The 19274-nt window shown below is 40.3% G+C and overlaps 1 protein-coding gene across 4 annotated transcripts in view; it reads right to left on the reverse strand.

Annotated features, from left to right (window-relative positions):
• Positions 1-19274, reverse strand: part of Cpvl (carboxypeptidase, vitellogenic like) — a 178602-nt gene that overhangs the window by 40566 nt on the left and 118762 nt on the right. For all 4 annotated transcript variants that reach the window (XM_023709882.1, XM_023709881.1, XM_023709880.1 and 1 more), the window contains 2 exons: positions 15958-16056; positions 13418-13591 (listed from right to left, as the gene is read on the reverse strand). In XM_023709882.1, the coding sequence (XP_023565650.1) occupies positions 13418-13591; positions 15958-16056 (273 nt within the window). The remainder of the gene's footprint in view (positions 1-13417; positions 13592-15957; positions 16057-19274) is intronic.

Below are 19274 nucleotides of genomic sequence, written 5' to 3' on the forward strand. Positions count from 1 at the left end.
GTGTATCTGTGTGTTACAATTACATAAAACAAATGTCCTGCAGTGAGCGCTCCACTCCTCCCATCAGGCTTCGGGGGAGCTACTTCCTTCTGCCGCTAGGTTCTCAGAGAACCGTGCTGGCTGTCTTCATTGTCTTCAAAGAGAAGCAAAGTGATTGCAAACAGATCAAGGCTACAAAGCAAGACTTCTCTGCTACGGCTGGAGGGAAGCTCAGATCCCACTCACGGTTGAAGAAATAGGCTCATTAAGTGTTCAATCTTTCTTCATATTCGAGACACTTATCAAATCGAGTTCCCTGGACAATGCTACCATCCTCACTTTGCCATCAGAAGAAACTCTTAGGGGAAATGCCCAAAGAAATCAGTCTGCTGACATGAGTTAGCAGAACTAGAAATAGTTATGTTTCAAACTTCTGTGTCACATCCATAAATCAGAAACTATCCATTCCTAAATGAAACCTTTTGAGAGCCTAGGATAAGTAAATAAAACTTTAATGACCTGGGTGTTAAGATTTCAGTGAAGCTGAGAAACATTAAGATCCTGAATTCTGAAGATGCAATTAGGTGAAATTTAATGAACTGCAGAATGATAAGTGACAGGGAAATGTAACGTTATATTTACAATTTCCTGACTAGATGAACTCTTGAACACAACATATTAAGCCTTACCCCAAGGCCACTTAACTTTTAAAAGCACAAGCATATGCTGATAAGAAGTGGCATTTGGCAATGATACCTTCTAAAACTGCACTGGTTTCCTAGATGGCTTTGCAATAGGATCCGTCTGAAATCCAAAGACAAAGCATGGCTTTGGATCTAAGTGGCCTTAGTGTAGAGAGCTGTTGCTTCTGTGTGTTACAATAATGGTTCCATGTGAGAAATACATAACACACAGTCACTTATTTATTTATACGTACTCTTTGAAAATATATCGTATATATGTTTCTTTCAAGAACACAGGCACTGTACAAGACAAAGGGAATTTGAAAACATTTATAAAATCTTTTAGGAAAACAGAAGCAGTGAAACTCCTTGATCATGCAGGACTAAAGGACTAGGGCACCCCTGCCGGGAGAAGTTTCAAAGGCAACAGCTTTTGCAGAATGTGGACTAAATTTCAAAGATCCTAAAGATGCTGTATCCACCTACCACCACAGCCCACTACTTTAAAGATCACAGAATATCTTAAATCAAAATATGAATGTATTTACATTTTCATTTGATTTAACTGTGATTAAAAAGAGGAATATTAAGGTAGTGAATTATTTGTACTTACTATAATTGAATATAAGTTTGTTATAAAGATACCTTATTGCCATCTGTTTTTTATTATTGTGTCCCTTAAATCCTATCTTTTTTCCTTTACTTTTTCCCCAAGTGTATTATACACTCCCACGTGCTATTTGCAAGATGAGCCAAATAAATCAGCACCTTTGTGGAGTGGAGCTTGTTTGGGTAATTTTTAAAGTTCTCTGGGTTATACAAAGATGCATGAGAATGACAGTTGCCAGGGAAGTACAGTTTGAGAATGACAGGAAAGACAAGATTAAGGGAAGTAACAGACATTAAGTAGCATCTATTTTCTTTCTCTTTTCTTTTTTTAATTTAGTACAGGGTCTACAGGGCCTCACTACACAGACTGACTCACGGTGATCCTCCTGTTTTCAGTCTCCTAAGTGCTGGGATTATAGGCACACGCCACCACGCCCCATCTTAATCACTGTGTCAGTGCACTCTGGGGGCAGAGCTGGCATGGCACGCCAGGGATAAAACCCAGGTTGCTGCGCCTGCCTCAGAAGGTGCTTTAGTCTGCTGAGCTATGTGGCTGGCCCTAGCAACATCTACTTTCTGTCAAACCTTTTATTACTAACTTTATTCCCATGACAGTTCTTCCATTTATTAGAATTTATTGAGTGTCTATTATGTGCCAGGGCCTGTGCTAAGCTTGGATACAGAGTGCTGAACAAAACAGGTCAGACAGTTGTTTTCAGAAGGCTCATTGCCTGTAAGACAGATAGAACCTCATAGATTGGAAGATAAAAGGTAAGTTCCAAGCACTTGCTTGTGATATGGAGTGCACTTCAAAGCTACCATCAAGAAGATGTAAAGAGGGCCAGAGAGTTAGCTCAGTGGAATAAGCACTTCCCTGGCAAGTGCAAGGGCCTGAGTTCAATCCCCGGTTCCACAAAAAAAAAAAAAAAAAAAGATGTAAAGGAATGTGATTTGCAAAGTACATCCTTTACTTCCCATGAGGAATGCAGAGTCAGAGACAAAAGATTTCCTTGTCTGCTATTTGGATTCTGCCATTGCATTTGATGAGTGAGGAAAGTTGGTGGGGTTGTTGGAGAGCAGATCAGAGTCTTGGCCTTCCCTGTAATGCCTCACAGTTTTCTGCAGTCTGGTGAGACACTTCCAGAGTTCTGGCATGCTGAGCAACCTGAACAGTCCCTGAGTAGCCACAGTAAGGTCAGCTAACTATCTACAAAGCACTAGCCACAGCCTGCCACATTTAAAATTTTATTATGTGTATTTGATATATGATAAAGAACATATGATGAATGTATGACATATGTATGAATAGAAACAATCAGAGAATCACATTATTTTGTTCACATATAACATGTGCCAATAATTCTAATAAAAGGAATAAGACATAAAAATGTAGTATATCTATGCTTGGAAGCATACTAATAAACACAACAGCAGATGTACTATCCCTTAAGAATTAGCATGTTACCAATACCACTTAATCTACCCTTCTCCAGATAACTATCCTGGTGGTTAGGTTTAAAATTTTTCTCTCTTTGAAAAGAAATTTAAATAAATGTATGTCTTCTACAGATACATATTATCCACTTATGCTTCTTTTTGCACGTGTTTTGTTTGTAGTCTGCTGTGACATGCTTTCTTTAGTCCATCTTATATTTCTAAAGAGTCTTTGTATCATTACATCTGGATCTATTTTATTAATTTCTACTGATGAAAACTAAGAGCTAAATGTATAAAACTTCTGGCAGAAAACATAATGATTCTTTGCTACCTTGGGTTAGACACTGGTTTCTTAGATATGACATCAAAATCATAAGCAATTAAAGAAAACAAAAAAAGAAAGAAAGAGAGAGAGGGAGAGAGGGAGGGGGAGAGAGAAAAAAGAGGCAGAGAGAGAGAGAGAGAGAGAGAGAGAGAGAGAGAGAGAGAGAGAGAGAGAGACAAATGAATTTGAGTAGACCAAACTAACTTGGGATCTTCATGGACATCATCATGAAAATGAAAAGACAACCTGGAAAATGTGGAAAAATATTTGCAAATTGTGTATAGGCTAAGGGACCTGTGCTTGCATTATATAAAGAACACATAATACTCAACAATTAAAATACAACTGAATAAGTGGGCAAAAGAGGTGACACACATTTCTCCAAAGATACAAAAATGAACAAGGAAAAAGATATTCAGCATCATTAGTCATTAAGGAAATATAGGTTAAAATCCAATGGCATAGCAACAGGGGCTCTAGGAGAGCTATAATCAAACAATAATAAGTGTCGACAAAGATATGGAGAAAATGTACCTTGCTTCTGTCATTACTGGAACTGTCAAATGTTGAAGCCACTTCGGGAAATTCTGACAGTTCTTCAAAATGTTAAATGTAAAGTTAATACAATGACCCGGTAATTCCACTCATACATACCTAACAGACTGAAACTGTGCTTACACAAAAACTTCTACATAAATGTCCACAACATCATTATTAATAGCCAAAAAGTAGAACCAAATGTCTCTCGACTGATGAATGAAATGAAGAGTAGCTACACAAAGAAACTGGTAATAAAGAGAAATGAGATACTGACACATCTACAACACAGTGAACCTTGAAAACATTATGCTAAGTGAAAGAAACCAGACACAAAAGGGCACATACTGCAGCATTCTATGTACACAAAATAGTCCAAACAGACAAAGCCAGAGAGACAGAAAGTCAATTAGTAGCCGCCCTGGGTGAGCGGGTGGGAAAGAGTGAGGATCATTGCTAATGGATAAGGCGTTGTGATAAAAAATGTTTTGAGATTAGATAGTAGCTGTGGCTGCAACAAGTTTTGAATATATTAAAAACCATAGGGTGAATTTGTGGCATGTGAATCATATTTCAATAAATTTGAAAAATACTATAAGCAATTCCTGTCTATTTTTTACATAGGCTTCCCAACATTACCATCTTACATAACCACAGATTGTGTAAACCAGGAAGTTAACACTGACATGCTACTATTTTCTTTCTTTATTTTTTAAATGTATTTAGTACAGGGGCTACAGGGTCTCACTATGTAGATCGGACTCGTAGTGATCCTCCTGTTTTCAGCCTTCCAAGATCTGCGATTACAGGCGCAGGCCACCACGCTCAGTCTCAATCATTGTCTCAGTGTGCCTTGAGGGTATGGGACCCCGGCCACTACGCTCTGCCTAAACAGGCGCTTTAGTCCACTGAGCTATCTGGCCAGCCCTATATGCTATTATTTTCTATCCTACAGCATTTTTAAAAGTTTCCAGGTTCCAACTAATAATCTTTTCCTCATCCTGGCTCCAAGAAAGGGTCAAAATGTTTATTTAGTTCAAGTCTCCTCAGTTGCTTCCAGTCAGGAAGAATTCCGCAGTCTTGCACCCCAAGTTACTATGTGGAATGATCCAAATTTGGTTTGTGTGATGTTTGTTCATGATGAATTAATGTTATACATTTTGTAAAGAACATCACATTGGGCCGAGGAGATAGCTCAATAGAGTAAGTGCTTGCCTGGAAAGCATAGGGTCCTGAGTTCAACCTGTGGTACCGCAAAAAAAAAAAAAAAAAAAGAACATCACATTACTGGGACTGTGTTCTTCCCAGTACAACACAAAAGGGGGCACACAACCCTAATTTGTACCATTACTGTGGCTGCCCTCTGATTCATAGGTGCTGATTTGTCCCTATTTCCCCATTTATAATAAGTGCTTTTTAGAAAGATACTTAGAAATGATTCAAATATCCTGTTTCTCATTGTATTTTCACTTGGTGATCTTTGAATCCACTAATGATTCTTGCCTGAAACAGCTACCACTATAGCATTTGTCAAATAATGATTTTCTACTCCATTAAGCCTTGTACATGTCTTAGTCAGAATTTTCTTCTAATAATTTACTTGTTTATATCATTACAAACTGATTTGAAAAAAATGATGTTATGCTTTCTGAGATAGCATAATGTTTATTTTAGATTTGGTAGATATTATTAGATCAAGAAAATCCTTCCATGGGCCAGTGAGATAGCTCAGCAGACTAAACACCTGCTTAGGCAAGCTCAGGGACCAGGGTTCACATGGTACTGGTCCCACTCCCACACATACTGAGCAAGCCACTGAGACCAGGCATGGTGGCTTATACCTGTAATCCCAACTCTGGGGAGGCTGAAAACAGGAGGATCACTACGAGTCCAAGCTACATAGTGAGACCCTGTACCAAATGCATAAAAAAATTTGAAATATAAAATAAAATAATAATAATAATAATAAATCCTGCAGTCATTAGCTCTTATGGGCTCAATGAGGCCTCCTTCAAAAAGACATCCAGGGTCAAGGGTCTAGCCCAGCAGCACAGTGTCTGCCTGGTAAGCTCAAGGTCCTTGGTTTGATTCTGAATACCAAAAAAGAAAACAAACAAGCAACCATTCCTAATGCCTGGAACATGTGAATGGTACCTTATATGGGGGTTGGGGGAGGAAGACTTCGCAGGTGTGAGTGAATGAAGGATGCTGAGACAGGGACAATCCTGGATTATTTAGGAGAGCTCTAGATGCAGCCACAGGCACCCTTGCAGAGGGAGGCAGGCCTTATGGAGAAGGCAACGTGACCTGACGCACAGTGAGACGACAGGACTATAGGCCAATAACCAGAGCTGGAAGCATCAGGAATGGGTTGTTCCACAGAGTCTGTGGAGGCTGCATGGGCCTCTCAGCACCTTGATTTCCGCTCACTGAAATTGATTTTGGGTTTCTACCTCCAGAACTGGTGTTTACACTACCAAATTTGGATTAATTTGTTCTAGCAACCACAGAACTTCAATACAATACTGTTTCTATGTTGTTAAACGTTTTTTTCTAAGGGACAGTAAATTTTATCAAATCCATATGAAAATTCTTTCTCTTAACATTTTATGGTAGTAAATTACATGATAGACTTTTTTAAAGGGAAAGTGTTTCACATTTGTGGGATCAACCTAACTTGAGCTTTTCTATTAGTTGATGGATTATTGTTTTTAAGTAATATGTTTAAGATTTATACATTTGTTTTACATGAGAATGTCTCATTTTATTATTCTGGATGTATTTGGGTAGTCATATCACATAGTCCTCTATGAACAACTAAAGTGTGTTTCTTTTCCCTATTTTCTGTAAAAGTTTGCATAAGATTAGAATAATCAATTTATCAAAGGATTGGTAGAATTTACATAGGTAGCAATTTCAGTACAATGCTTCCTGGCAGAAATTATTTTTAAAACTGATTCAATTTATTCAATGATTCAGGACTACTGAGCCTTTCATTTTCTACTTGATTCATTTTACAAAGTTATATTTTCAAGAAGTTTGACTATTTTATCTGTATACTAGTGTATGTAAGAAGCTATTTAAAACTTTTTTTTATTGGATACAGGATCTCACTATGCAGCTCAGACTCATAGTGCTTCTCCCGTCTCAGCCTCCTCAGCATTGAGATTATATGTGTGTGCCATCATGCGTGGCTTTGGGCCAGGACAGGGCCACCAGGGTTCCAGGGCCAGGGTAGCACGTGGTATCAGGGATCGAACTTGGGTCTTTGTGCTTGCCAGACAGGTGCTTAGACCACCAAGCTCTCTCCCCAGCCTAAAAAACTATTTTGTCAAATACTGTTAAGTATATTCAGGTGGGTTTACTTTTGGCTTTGGCAATCTGTTCCTTTATTCTATTTGTCAATTCTTATGCCAAAATCTCAGTCTTCATTACTGTAGATAGCTGCTAAACCTTGAAGGTGGGTGTTGTCAGTACTCTAACACTATGCTTCTTTAATATTGTATTGATTATTGTATGTCTTTTGCCCCTCCATGCAAATTTTACAATCAATTTACCCATATCCACAAAATAACTTGCTGAGGGATTCTGGGTGCAGTTATGCTGACTCTGTAGATCAAATTGGACAGAACTGACATCAAAACAAAATTGGGTCATTCTACACACGTGCAGAGTATCTCTCCAGCTACTTAGCTCTTCTCTGTTACCTCTCATGAGAGTTATGCAGTTTTCCTCATTATCTCTTATGCATATTTTATTAGATTTATAGCTCAGTATTTCATTTCAGGGGCTGTTAATATAAACATTATTGAGTTTTAATTTCAAGTTTCACTTAAGGCTGACATGAAGTGACTGAGTTTCGTATATTAACCTTGTAGCCTGCAAACCTTGCTATAATGAATTGTTTTATAAGTTTCTGCAGGGGTTTTGGCCAATAATTTTGCAATTTCTCCATAGACAATCATGCTGTTATCTTATTCATTACTTGGTGCTCTTCATTTCTTTAAGTGGACCTACTTTTCTGACCCACAGCATTTTTCATCTCTTTGAAGATTTTCATTTTCTTTTCTGGTACCAGGAATTGAACCAGAGCTCTGTGCATGCTAAGGAAGTGTTCAACTACTGAACAGACTTTAAATTTCATTTTGAGGCAATGTCTTGCTAAATTACCCAAGACAGCTCAAATCTGTGGTCTTCCTATTTCAACCTCCTGAGTAGCTGGGATTACAGGCCTGTACCATACAACCTCATTTTAACATTTCTTGCAATAAAAGTTTCTTTCAACACATTTTTTCAATTTTTTTTTGTTTGAGAAGGTCTTGCGTAGAATGTGCTCAGTGTTTTGGGGGGAGTGTTTGGGGGATAGGCAGCGATGTTCCCAGAGCTTGTTCCATCTGTATTTTGCTTTTAAATAAAAAATGGGAGAAGTCTCAATAATTATTGCTTCAAATATCACCTCTCTCTCTCTCTCTCTCTCTCTTACTCTTTTGGCCATCCCATTATGTGTAGGACCCACAATTCTTGGGTATTCTATTCTTTTTGTGTTTTATCTTTATTCTTTTTGCCTCTCAGTTTTAATTGAGAGATGTCTGAGATGTTTTGATTGTCATACCTCAAGATCAGTCTCTTTCCTCATCTATGTCTAATTTATTAATGCACTTACCAAAGGCATTCTTCATCTCTATTATAGTGTTTGTTCTTGTTTTTGTCTTGGTTGTTTTGAGAGACAGAGAGTCTCGCTGTGCAGCTCAGACTGGCCTGGAACTCATAGCGATCCTCTTGTCTTTGGCCTTCTGAGTGTTCGGATTACAAGCATGTACAATGTCATATTGTTTTTGATCTCTAACATATCTTTCTCTATCTCTCCTTACTTGATTCATTTGTTCTTCCATGTTGTCTACTTTTCCATGACAGCTCTGAGAATATGAATTAAAAAAAAATTCCTGGTCTGATCATTCTGACGTTGCTGCTATGTCTGTTTCTAATTCTGAAGCTTGTTTAGTCTCTTCACACTGGCTGTTTTGCCTTTCAGTATTTTATTATACAGTTGGTCATAATGTACTGGATAAAAAGTACTGCAGCAAATAGACTTTAGTAATGTGGCATACAATGTAGGGGTAGGAGAAATATTCTACAGTCCCACCGTTAGGCCTTAATCTGTTATGAGCCTGTTCCCATGAACTGTGAATTTACCAGCATGTGTCAGTTGTTCCTCTAGCAAGGTGGAGCAAGATGGCTGGAGGGCACAGGAGTCAGCTGTTTCCTTTCCTTGACATGGCAGGCTGAAGTGAGCTGGAGCTCCTAACATACGGTGGCTTGACTCAGGGCTTTTTAACTTTGCTTAATGATGTAGAAGTGGCATGTATTCAACAGAAATTCAATTTTTTTTGGCCTTCCAGCTAGCTCAGCAGACTAAAGCACCTTCTTAGGCAGAGCACAGCGGCCGGGGTAACATCCCCAGCATGCTGTGCTAGTCCTGTTCCTGGGGTGCACTGAGACGGTGATTGAGACTGGGTGTGGTGGCTTGTGCCTGTAATCCCAGTGCTTGGGGGCTGAAAACAGGAGAATCACTAGGGGTCTCAGCTGCATAGTGAGACCCTGTAGACCTTGTACTAAATACATAAAAAATAAAATAAAATAAGAAATACAAATTTCTTTTCCAAAGCTAGCCACATAGGATACAATAGTCTTTCAAGATACTGAGCAGTGGCAGTAGGCTGCAGCTCATAGTCAGCTATGAGACCATAGTGGGAAGCAGCCTATACTATACAGAGTACTGTGTTGCTTGTATTTTTTGGATATTGTATTTTGTGATTTCACATTCCATCATATCTTCGGTAAGTGCATAAGATATTGAGCACTTTATATAAAACAGGTTTTGTGTTAGATGATTTTTCCAAAATGCAAGCCAAAGTATAAGTGCTCTGAGCTTTCCTAAATTAGAGTAAGCTAAGCTCTGATGTCTGGAGGATTGTACTACCTAAAATTTTCTTTTCTTTTCTTTTTCTTTTCTTGCAGTACCAGGGATTGAACTCAGGATCCTGTGCTTGCCAGGCAAGTACTTATTCTACTGACCTATCTCCCCAGGTCCAAAAACTACCTGAAATTTTCACTCATGATATTTTCAACCCACCATGGGTTAACTGGAATGTAATACTTTTCTTTTTTTTATGTATTTGGTTGCTACAGGGTCTCACTATGCAGCTCCACCTCCTGGTGATCCTCCTATTTTCAGCCTCCACATTGCCCACACTCAGACTCTGGCCAGCTCAGCTCGCCCTGGGGGTGGGACTGCATAGCAAGTGGTGCCAGGATAAGCAGGAGCCTTAGTCCACTGAGCTATCTCATTGGCCCCTGTAATACCACTTTAAGTTGAGGAACATTGACATCTATCCACCTGGGGTTGGTAGGCTCTGAGAAAACTCCTGTAGGCTATGCTCTTAGAAAACACTTTCTCCTGCTACCAGACATTGCTAAGGTAGAATGCTCTGACGCACTTCACAGTGTCTACTTCTCCCTTCCTCTTGCAGGAGCGTGGAGAGAATTTTCCTCCAATATTCACTATGAGAACCAGGCTGACCTCCTGGAGGCAAAATGGACAAAAGTACAGAGCCCTCCTCTCTATTACTAGGTCCTCCTGAGGTTGTAAACTCTCAGATTTCACTACTTTGAGCCTAGTAATTCCTCCATTACAATCCTGGTGTTCCCACCTCAGCTCTGGCTCTGTAGAGTTTTTACTCCTGGCTTTCAGCTCTGGTCAGCCAGCCTCTCTGTATTCATATCTGGCTTTCCAATTTGGGAGGTGGTGGTTTTCCCTGTGACCTCAATTTTTTTTGCCTGAATTCAAGAAGAGCTTTTTTTTTTCTTCAATTTTTTTTTTATTGCTGTTAGGACAAAGTGGAGACTTCTAAATTCCTTACATTCTTGACAACAAACTAGTGACCTGTTAAACCTTTTTGTTTTTCTCTTTATCGAGGTTTCTTCTGTAACTTTTATGGTAGCAAGATCTTAGAGATTTTTGCTAAAACTTGTTGAACGTTTTTAGCAATAAGTCATATTCACAAGCACTTTCTAACCACTAAGTACTTTCTTCTTCAGCACTAGGAATCAAACCAGGGGCGGTCAAGCACTGAGTTACATCCTCAGCCCTTTTAAAATGTCTTATTGCAAAATAGGTTCCTACAAAGTTGCCCAAGCAAAACTTAAACTTGTGATCCTCCTGCCTTAGTTTTCCAGAGTGCTGGTTCTATAGGTGTGCACCACTACGCCTGGGTCACCACACTTTTAAAAAATTTTATATGCACATCCATCCATCTGCCCACCCATTCATCCATATTTTCATGTTTTACATAAACAATCTCACTTAAACCTTATCAGAACTCACATTTTAAGTCCCATTTTTATTCCTATGTTACACCTATCGAAGCTAAAACATGTTCTGTCACAAAAGACCACAGGCAGTGAGCACCGGAAACAGAGCTCTAACCCAACATGTGTGATGTGAAAACATGAGTGACATCATGTTCCTTTAGTTGACAACTCCAAAACTTAATGAAATTTTAAACTGATTTAATTATAAAGAAGACAAATGATCCAACAGATTATTTCTCATTCCAGTTATTTTTTTAATGTGCCAGGACATGTCAGGAAAGCCCTCAAACACCTGAAATTACTGAAAAGAAAATGACTTGAGTATACATCTCGCATAGATCACTGCAAGACAGGATGTTTTCAAGTGGTTTACACAGAAATTAATGTTTTTGCAGAACCAGCATGCAAACATCCTCCCATCAGAAGGCATTCTTCACAAAGCCAAAGATATCCTCAGTGGCTAACATAACACACAAGTACTGGGAATAGACTTGTGTGTCCCGATGAATAGAAACAGGCCCGATACTCTCAGACAAATTAGAACTGAGTCTCACATAAATACGACCTTAAGGGTACCAGTGTCATAAGCCAACCTAAGTTGTTCCGGTTTTGTAATGTTTACACTGAGGTTTGCCATAAATAACAGACAAGCCAAGCTAATCACTGTCAAAGGGCAGCGCTAGCTGCACCAGTGAGCACGTACCTGGGTCAGCCCCAGCCTCTGCTGGGTCTGCATTCAGACGTCACTGGACCTTTTGTTCTCTTTTCTTTGTGGAAGCATGGCTTCTCTGTACCACTCAATTATTCTCCTTTTCTGAAGACTAATTCAGAGTTAAGTCTAAAAACTATTCTGATTCCACTGGAATTTATTCTGGTAGGTGCTGGAGCTTGACTATGTACACACACACACCCCTCAAAGGCACATGTTGACACCTGACTCTGTATTAAGAGGCCGGGACTTTGAGAAAATTAAATCGAAGGGGTGGGACATTTACGAATGTGTTTAATACCTTTGTTAAAGAGGTCAAGTCCTGAGCCATCTCCCCGGTCCCAAGCCTGGATAATTTCTGACAGTGGGAAATACAGCATTTTAAGGAAAAGATACCTTATCTTCTGACTCATTCAAAGTTACTTTATGGATTACTGTCTTCCCTGTTTCCTTATTCATTCCAAGTATTACACTTGCTTATGCCAGAGGAAGGGAGGAAGCTCCACCCAGTGTCCTCTGTCACTAGTATATTTATCCTTCAAGGCGTCCTACAGATGCCCCTAGGACAAAAGATAACAATCCTGGAGGATGAGAGGAGGGACTCAAGGAACAGTGGTTGGGACAGAAATCATGCTACACTGGTTGCCTTGGCTCCTGTCGCTTCCTCCTGGCCGCTGTCTGTCCTCACCAAGGTGGGAAAGTTCTAGGCCCCCTGGCTCCCCTACCTGGGCTGCAGGGCTAATTCCTGTGATTTCACTTCCACTGATATCTTCAGCAGCAAATCAGGCAGGACACCCCAAACAAATGACTCAGTGCCTGACCTGATGCACCCAGCATGGCAAGTTCTCAGACAGCAACAGCCCAGCAGCGTGTGTTATGTTTAGGGACAGAAACAGCCGTTGCTGAGCAAAGGGAGCATGTACTTACTAGGCAAAGGGAATTTCTGGAGCAAGCAGTTGATTTCATTGCAGTGCATATCATAAAGCAAACACTAAGGGGAAACTGGCTCTCGTTCATGCCAGTCATTTCTTCTGTTCAGTTGTCTTGGTGTTTCACAGTGAGAGCTGGCAAGTGGCACCATGAATTTCTTTTTCTTTCTTTCTTTCTTTCTTTCTTTCTTTCTTTCTTTCTTTCTTTCTTTCTTTTTCTTTCTTTCTTTCTCTCTTTCTTTTTTTCTTTCTTTCTTTCATGTATTTGGTACAGGGTCTCACTACACAGCTCAGACTTGCAGTGATCCTCCTGTTTTTGGCCTCCCCAGCACTGGGATTACAGATATGAAACACCATACCTGGTCTTGGTGGCTGGCTCAGTGGCCTGGGGGTGGGGCCAGCACTGCATATGGTGCCAGGGATCAAACCCTGGTTCCTGAGCTTGCTTAAGCAGGTGCTTAGTCCACTGAAGTATCTCACTGGCCCAGTATTGGCGGCCTACTCAGCATACCAAGGGGCAGGGCTGGCACGGCATGAGGTGCCAGGGATTAAACCCCAGTCCCTGTGCTTGCCTAGGCAGGAGCTTAGTCTGCTGAGTTATTTCGCCAGCCTGCTACCATGAATTTCATTGTAAAGACTTATTAGAAATGGTTTAATTAAAAATAAAAATAACAAAATCTTTCATCTAATGAAGTCAAAGATGTTACTTATGTTTGTAGGAAATGTACAAATTTTGTTAAAGAAGGCAGGAGTGAAATTAAAATCAAGGAAAATCATCTTTGCTCTGGGAAATATGAGAATTTCCTTATATAGACAGTGATGAAAATAACTAGCTTACCTTGTAGTTGTTCATGATTTCAGCGAGCCAGGGCTTCACTGACTGCACTGTATCTTCCCGCAAGTACTTCTCCACTTCAGTTCCATCACTGAAGGTGTGGTTTCCCACATGGATAGCTTGTCTCACTTCTGGGAGTGACAAAAATTTTTCATAGTAGCTTTGATCCTCAGGATCCTAGCAGAGAGCATGTCAGAAATACATCAGGGAACACAATTCTGTGTTGGGAAAACCTGCACATTTCCCATAACATGTAACACTGTATGTGAGGTAGGACATAGCTACTGCCCGCATTCCTGAACCTTTAGCTGGGAGATGCTGAGGTGAATGAAGTGAGATCCTTTCACTACAAATCTGAATGGGCTGATATTCTTGCCACCAATTCCAGTTTGCAAATACCAACTTTCCTGTGGAGAAGCTAAGCTTTGGCAAGCTAATCTTTCGTGACTATAATTAGAAAATCCCTCAGAAGTAGGGATTGGGAAAAGAGGAGATTATCCCAATTGGTGGCTCCTTGTTAGTAGCTGTATTGCAAAGTCAAGGGGCCTGGGATGGATGATGGATTCAAAGTCAAACATTTCTTTTCTATGTTCTGCTGATTATTAAAGCCATGCAAAATATCAGGTGACTATTTTTTTTTTTTTTTTTTTTTTTTTGAGAGAGAGAGGGTCTCACTATGCAGTTCAGGCTATCCTTATGCTCACTTTTGTAGCCTCTAGGCTGGTCTCAAAATCTCATAGAGATCCTCCTCGCTCAACCTCCCGAGTACTGGGATTCCAGGCATGTACTTCCATGCCCAGTTCTGGGGCCCCATGGTGGGAACCTGCATCCAGGGCTGAGATGGTGCATCTGGGGCCGAGACTGCATGGCATGTGGGGCTGGGGATTGAACTTGGGTCCCTGTGCTTGCCAGGTAGGTGCTTATGCCTCTGAGCTATCTCTCCAGCCTCAGATGACTATAACTTAAAGGGAAGAAATACATCAGCTGTACCAACATGATACTTTATGAAAGGGATGTGACAAAAGAAATTTCTCCGTAAAAATCACATTGCATAAAGATCTTTGCAATAATCATTATGCCAGAATGAAAAAGGAATAAATGTTTATTTAAAAAAACCTTTAAGTATCAAAAGAACATATTAACTGTGAGGGTCTGAATTCAACAATGTACTTCATCAACAATTATTGTTCACTGTGAATATATCTCACAGAAAAACTGTGACTATATTACACAGAGAAAAATTCAAGTGCAAGTTTAGTTTCTCTTTTTCTTAACATGTGGTGTGCTCTTGATAGAATCTTAATCCAAAACCACAGAGCTGGCAAATTCCACTGGAATTGATTATATTTACAAATAGTTCGTGAATGAGGCAATTTTAAAAACTGAATGTATTATCAAATGCACTAGACAAAGATTATGCAAATCCAAACCCAGCTTTGGTTCCTTTTCTCTTATTTGATTAGTTCTACATAAAAGACAGCAACTTTGGCCTACTTTTATGAAAGAAACTACTTGAATACTTTAAGAAATATTCCAGAAGGTTTGAAGTGAAGGCCATACTAAATGCACCAAAACTCTCAAGTTAAAAGACAAAGCAAATATTTTCATAAATGCGGTGGTGGCAGCTTTGATCATCCAAGCCATCTTGAGTACAGAACAATGAATGTGGGCATTTGTAAGGCACAACTAAGCAGGCTTGAAATTGGGTCCTGATCACCCAGGCCTGCAGGCCCAGCCTGCCCCTGCTTTATGAAGGTCCCCTCCTCCACGTGGCAAGCTTCTAGGGGAGGGCAGGGGTGAGCCTGGTTCCCCAGAAATTCTCCTGCCTTAGCTGGAAAATCACACTCTCGATGAGCAGATGATGACGTGCGCAGCATCAGCGGAAACCAGATCCTACGGGTCAATGGAGCACACCCAGCTCTGCGCTTTGGACACATTTGTTTGCTATAAATCAGATGTGTGTGTAAACATCATGTTATCTCACTAGTGTAAGAACACAAAAGAGTAAATAAAATCTGAAAGGTATAGCAGATACCTTGAAAGCGAAAGAAACTGTAAAAGGGAAGGAACAACTGGAATGAGGGAAAGGAGAAAAGAAAGAAAAAAGGAGGGAAAAAGAAATATCTATGTATAGACACAAGAGATGGCTTGCATAATTAGTCTGCTGATTTCTGCGGGTCTATTGAAAGGAGCAGTTAATGCTCTTCTTTTTTCCTTTCCTTTTCATTTTTTATAATATTTTGACTAGTTTTGCATGTTTAGATATGGTAATCTGAACAACTAATTTGAACACAACAATATTCAGTATAGCAACCATTGTTGAATTCTTATCGCTTGCTTAGTAAAATTCTACATCACTTCTAATGTTTTTTTTTTTTTACTATTTTTATTCTCTTTAAAAAAACAAACGAAAAATTAGAAAAACAAAGTGAATTTAATTTTGTTTAAAAATTCAGCTATAATATTTCCCAAATTAAAGAGAGCTTAGTTTTGCCAAATGTTTTAAACCAACATCACCATGGTTTTTTAAATGTCGTCATTACCGTGCACTGTAAAAGGTTGTAGTAATTGGTACATCCTGTCACATTCTGGAAGAAAGAGGGCTCACTGCTTAGGTCACCAGCTAACAGATTATCCAATACCTAGGTTGGAAGAGAGGGAAGAAAAAGGAAAATATCAGGGGAGTGATATTTATCACTTCATGTCACCAGAATATTTTCATTCTTCCATTGTTCTATTCTGCAGGGAGTGGATAGAAGGAAGCAAGTCATATAGACAACCAGGGGACAAGCATTCCAGGAGGAAGACACAGCAGAGCCATTATGGTGGGAAGGAGCCTCGTGGAAAGGGGTGCTTTAAACTGTATCAGAGACCACTCACCCATAGCATGAGAGAGGATGGAGGATGTGGGCCTAAATGCAGAGGCTGGGAGTTAGTGGGCCTTATCTACGGACTATGTCATGGTCAGCAGGGCATGCGAGGCGGCAGCAGGCCTGTGTGCATCAGGGAGGGAGTGGCAGCAAGGTGCGTTTAACCAGGATTATGGTGCAGCCAGAGGAGGTGGAGGAGGGGTGAGGGTCTTCAAGGTCAGGAAGGTGAGACCATGGGTGTACATTAGCGGAGACCTGAGGAGCTGGAGATGATGATGAGGTTGCAAGAGCAGCAGGTTGGAAAGGAACACGTAGGGGAGGGAGGTTGCAGTGGTGAAGCAGCCAGACTTCTGCTGACCAAGCTGAGGGCCTGGCTCTGGAGGAGGGCTCACCCTTTATCCTCCCAAGGGAAGTATCTGCTTGTTAAACTGAACCCACGGTCTGTAGCCCCAGTCAAGTGTCTATCTTTTTCTAACTTGCCCACCCAGAGGGGATACTATAGGCCAATAGCTATCTTTAATGTATCTAGCATTTTTGGAACTCATCTTTAGGAGTTTTATCTTCTGTACCATGGAAGTCTAAAATAAGGTTGAGAAGAATGGATTTGAGGTCGAGTGTGATGGCGCACACCTGCAATCCCAGCACTCAGAGGCCGAGACAAGAGGATCACTGCAAGTTCGAGGTCATTCTGGGCTACAAAGTGGGCTTAAGGCCAGCCTGAACAGCATAGCGAAACCATGTCTTAAAAAGATATAAATAAGTAAGTAAATAAATAAACAAATAATTGAAAGAATGGATTTGCTTTCAGAAAGAATAAAACATCATCTGCTGTCAAACAAATAAAGTGGACAGTCCAAGCTCATGAAGTCCACTTCCTGGATATAACTCATCTCCCAGACAGAACGCTACTCCACAACACTGTCACAGAAAGGAAGAGACAACATGACCATGAATCTGCTCTTCTGTACCTTACAAGACCTCTAAGACATAACAGGATATTTTATAGAATGTTTGAATGCTGCCGCAGGAGAAATGCTAGAATGGGATTGGAAGGAATGATTCTAGCCACAGCCCGCCACCACCCATTGCTATGTCTTTTGGCAATTAATTACAACCCATGGGTCCCCACAACCTCAAAGCAAAATATGCACACCTGTGTGAATCATTCTCCATCTCTAAAGCCTCTTCCACCTGTGAAGTACTGCTTCTTAATTAATGCAAGAATGTTTCAAAATCAAAGCATCAAACAGGTGTCATTGAGGCTCAAGATTCTAGAGTCTGTGTTCTCTCTGATTTCAGGATTTCCTGGAGTCCTTCTGCAGACTACACACATACTTCACCCTCATGTTTACTGTGCTATTATTCTCCCCATTTTCCTTGAAAAATCAAAGGATTTTTATGTTAACTTCATCATTCAAGGTATTAGAACAATGATCAGGAAGACACCTCAACTCTTTAAGTCTTTTAGTTTTGTTGTTGGTTTTTGTTCGTTTTGCTAGTGAATCTGGTTTGGAAGAGAGTCCATTTGATCTCCAGGGCTATGTTCTTACTGTGTGTAAAGGACTCAATCTTTTCAATAGTCCTCCCAACCCAGTGGGTTATGCACCACCCTACCTTCTTCACACTACTGAATTTCTCAAATACTCTTCCTCCAGACACTGCTTGATCTCCATATGCTTCTTTAAAAGGCCATTAAATATCTCGTTTGCATACTGCTGTCATAACTCATAAAATTTGGCATTGATTCTAAAGATTCACACTTTATCTCGATCTCTGACTCCAACAGTAGATCATCTAAAACCAATCTTTTTTTTCTTCTTCTGTATTTTAGGGAAGGTTCTACAAAGTGTTCAGGATCTCACTACTAGATCAGACTCATAGTGATTCTCCTGCTTACAGCCTCCCAAGAGCTAGGATTACAGGCACACACCACCACGCTCAGTCTCAATCACTATTTCAGCGTGCCCTGGCAGCGGGGCTGGCATGGCAGGCCTGGGGATCGAACTCCCAGCCCCTGCACCTGCTTGCAGGTGCTTTAATCCTCTGAGATATTTGGCCAGCCCCTAAAAATCAATCTTGAAAATAATGCCATTGTGAGTGGAAGCACAACTCTATATGGCACCTCTAAGATCTCTCTCTCTCTCTCTCTCTCTCTCTCTCTCTCTCTCTCTCTCTCTCTCTCAACATTTACAATAGCCAAAGAAAGCTTGAATCTGCATGCAGCAGCTACATCTGGTGTCCTGACACAGGGGAGGACCCATGGGACTCTAGGGAGGGCAGGGACTTCCCTCTCTTGACCATTGGCCAAGTTGGCTGCCATTAGAACTCAGAGCAAGGGCTGCTTCTGCCTTGAGGAATTTCAGGCAGTGTCCTCAAAAATGAAGCATGCTTGTGAATGAAGGATAACCTTAAGCTACCCCTTTCTCCCTCAGTTTGTCCTTCTGCTATTTTGAACTGAACCAGAAGATCAGTTACCATCTGGCTTCTGCCTAAATAACTATAATGACTGCAGGTACATATGCTGGGACAGTATGTGCCTAATGACAAGCAGATTAAAGTCTTCAAAATTTAGTCCTTGCTTTATTTACCAATATGTCAAACAGAGCGACTCTTTAATAAACATAGCAAGGAAGATTGTGTAAGTATGGCTTTTGTCTGCACTGAACCAAAAATTCAACTCTCTGTATCCTAGCATTTAGTATGCTTTTTTATTTTATATAACCAAAAGAGAGGACCAAAAGGTGAAAATATAACCATATTATCAGATCCTCTGGTTTAATTTTCAGACAGCAATGAAACAACATTCACAAATACCAATAGCTCTTTATAAATATTTCAAATTGTCACACTTCATAATCTTTGCAGCACACAGGAGCATGCGACATTTGCTGCCTACTGCAGTCACTTCTCCAGTTGAACCCCTATTTGTGGGCATAACCCTTCCAAAAGGATTAGGGCATCCTTGGTGCATCCGCTTCCCAGGGGGCCTC

The sequence above is a fragment of the Octodon degus genome, unplaced genomic scaffold, assembly GCF_000260255.1.
Source record: "Octodon degus isolate 3935 unplaced genomic scaffold, OctDeg1.0 scaffold00015, whole genome shotgun sequence".
Taxonomy (NCBI): Eukaryota; Metazoa; Chordata; class Mammalia; order Rodentia; family Octodontidae; genus Octodon; species Octodon degus.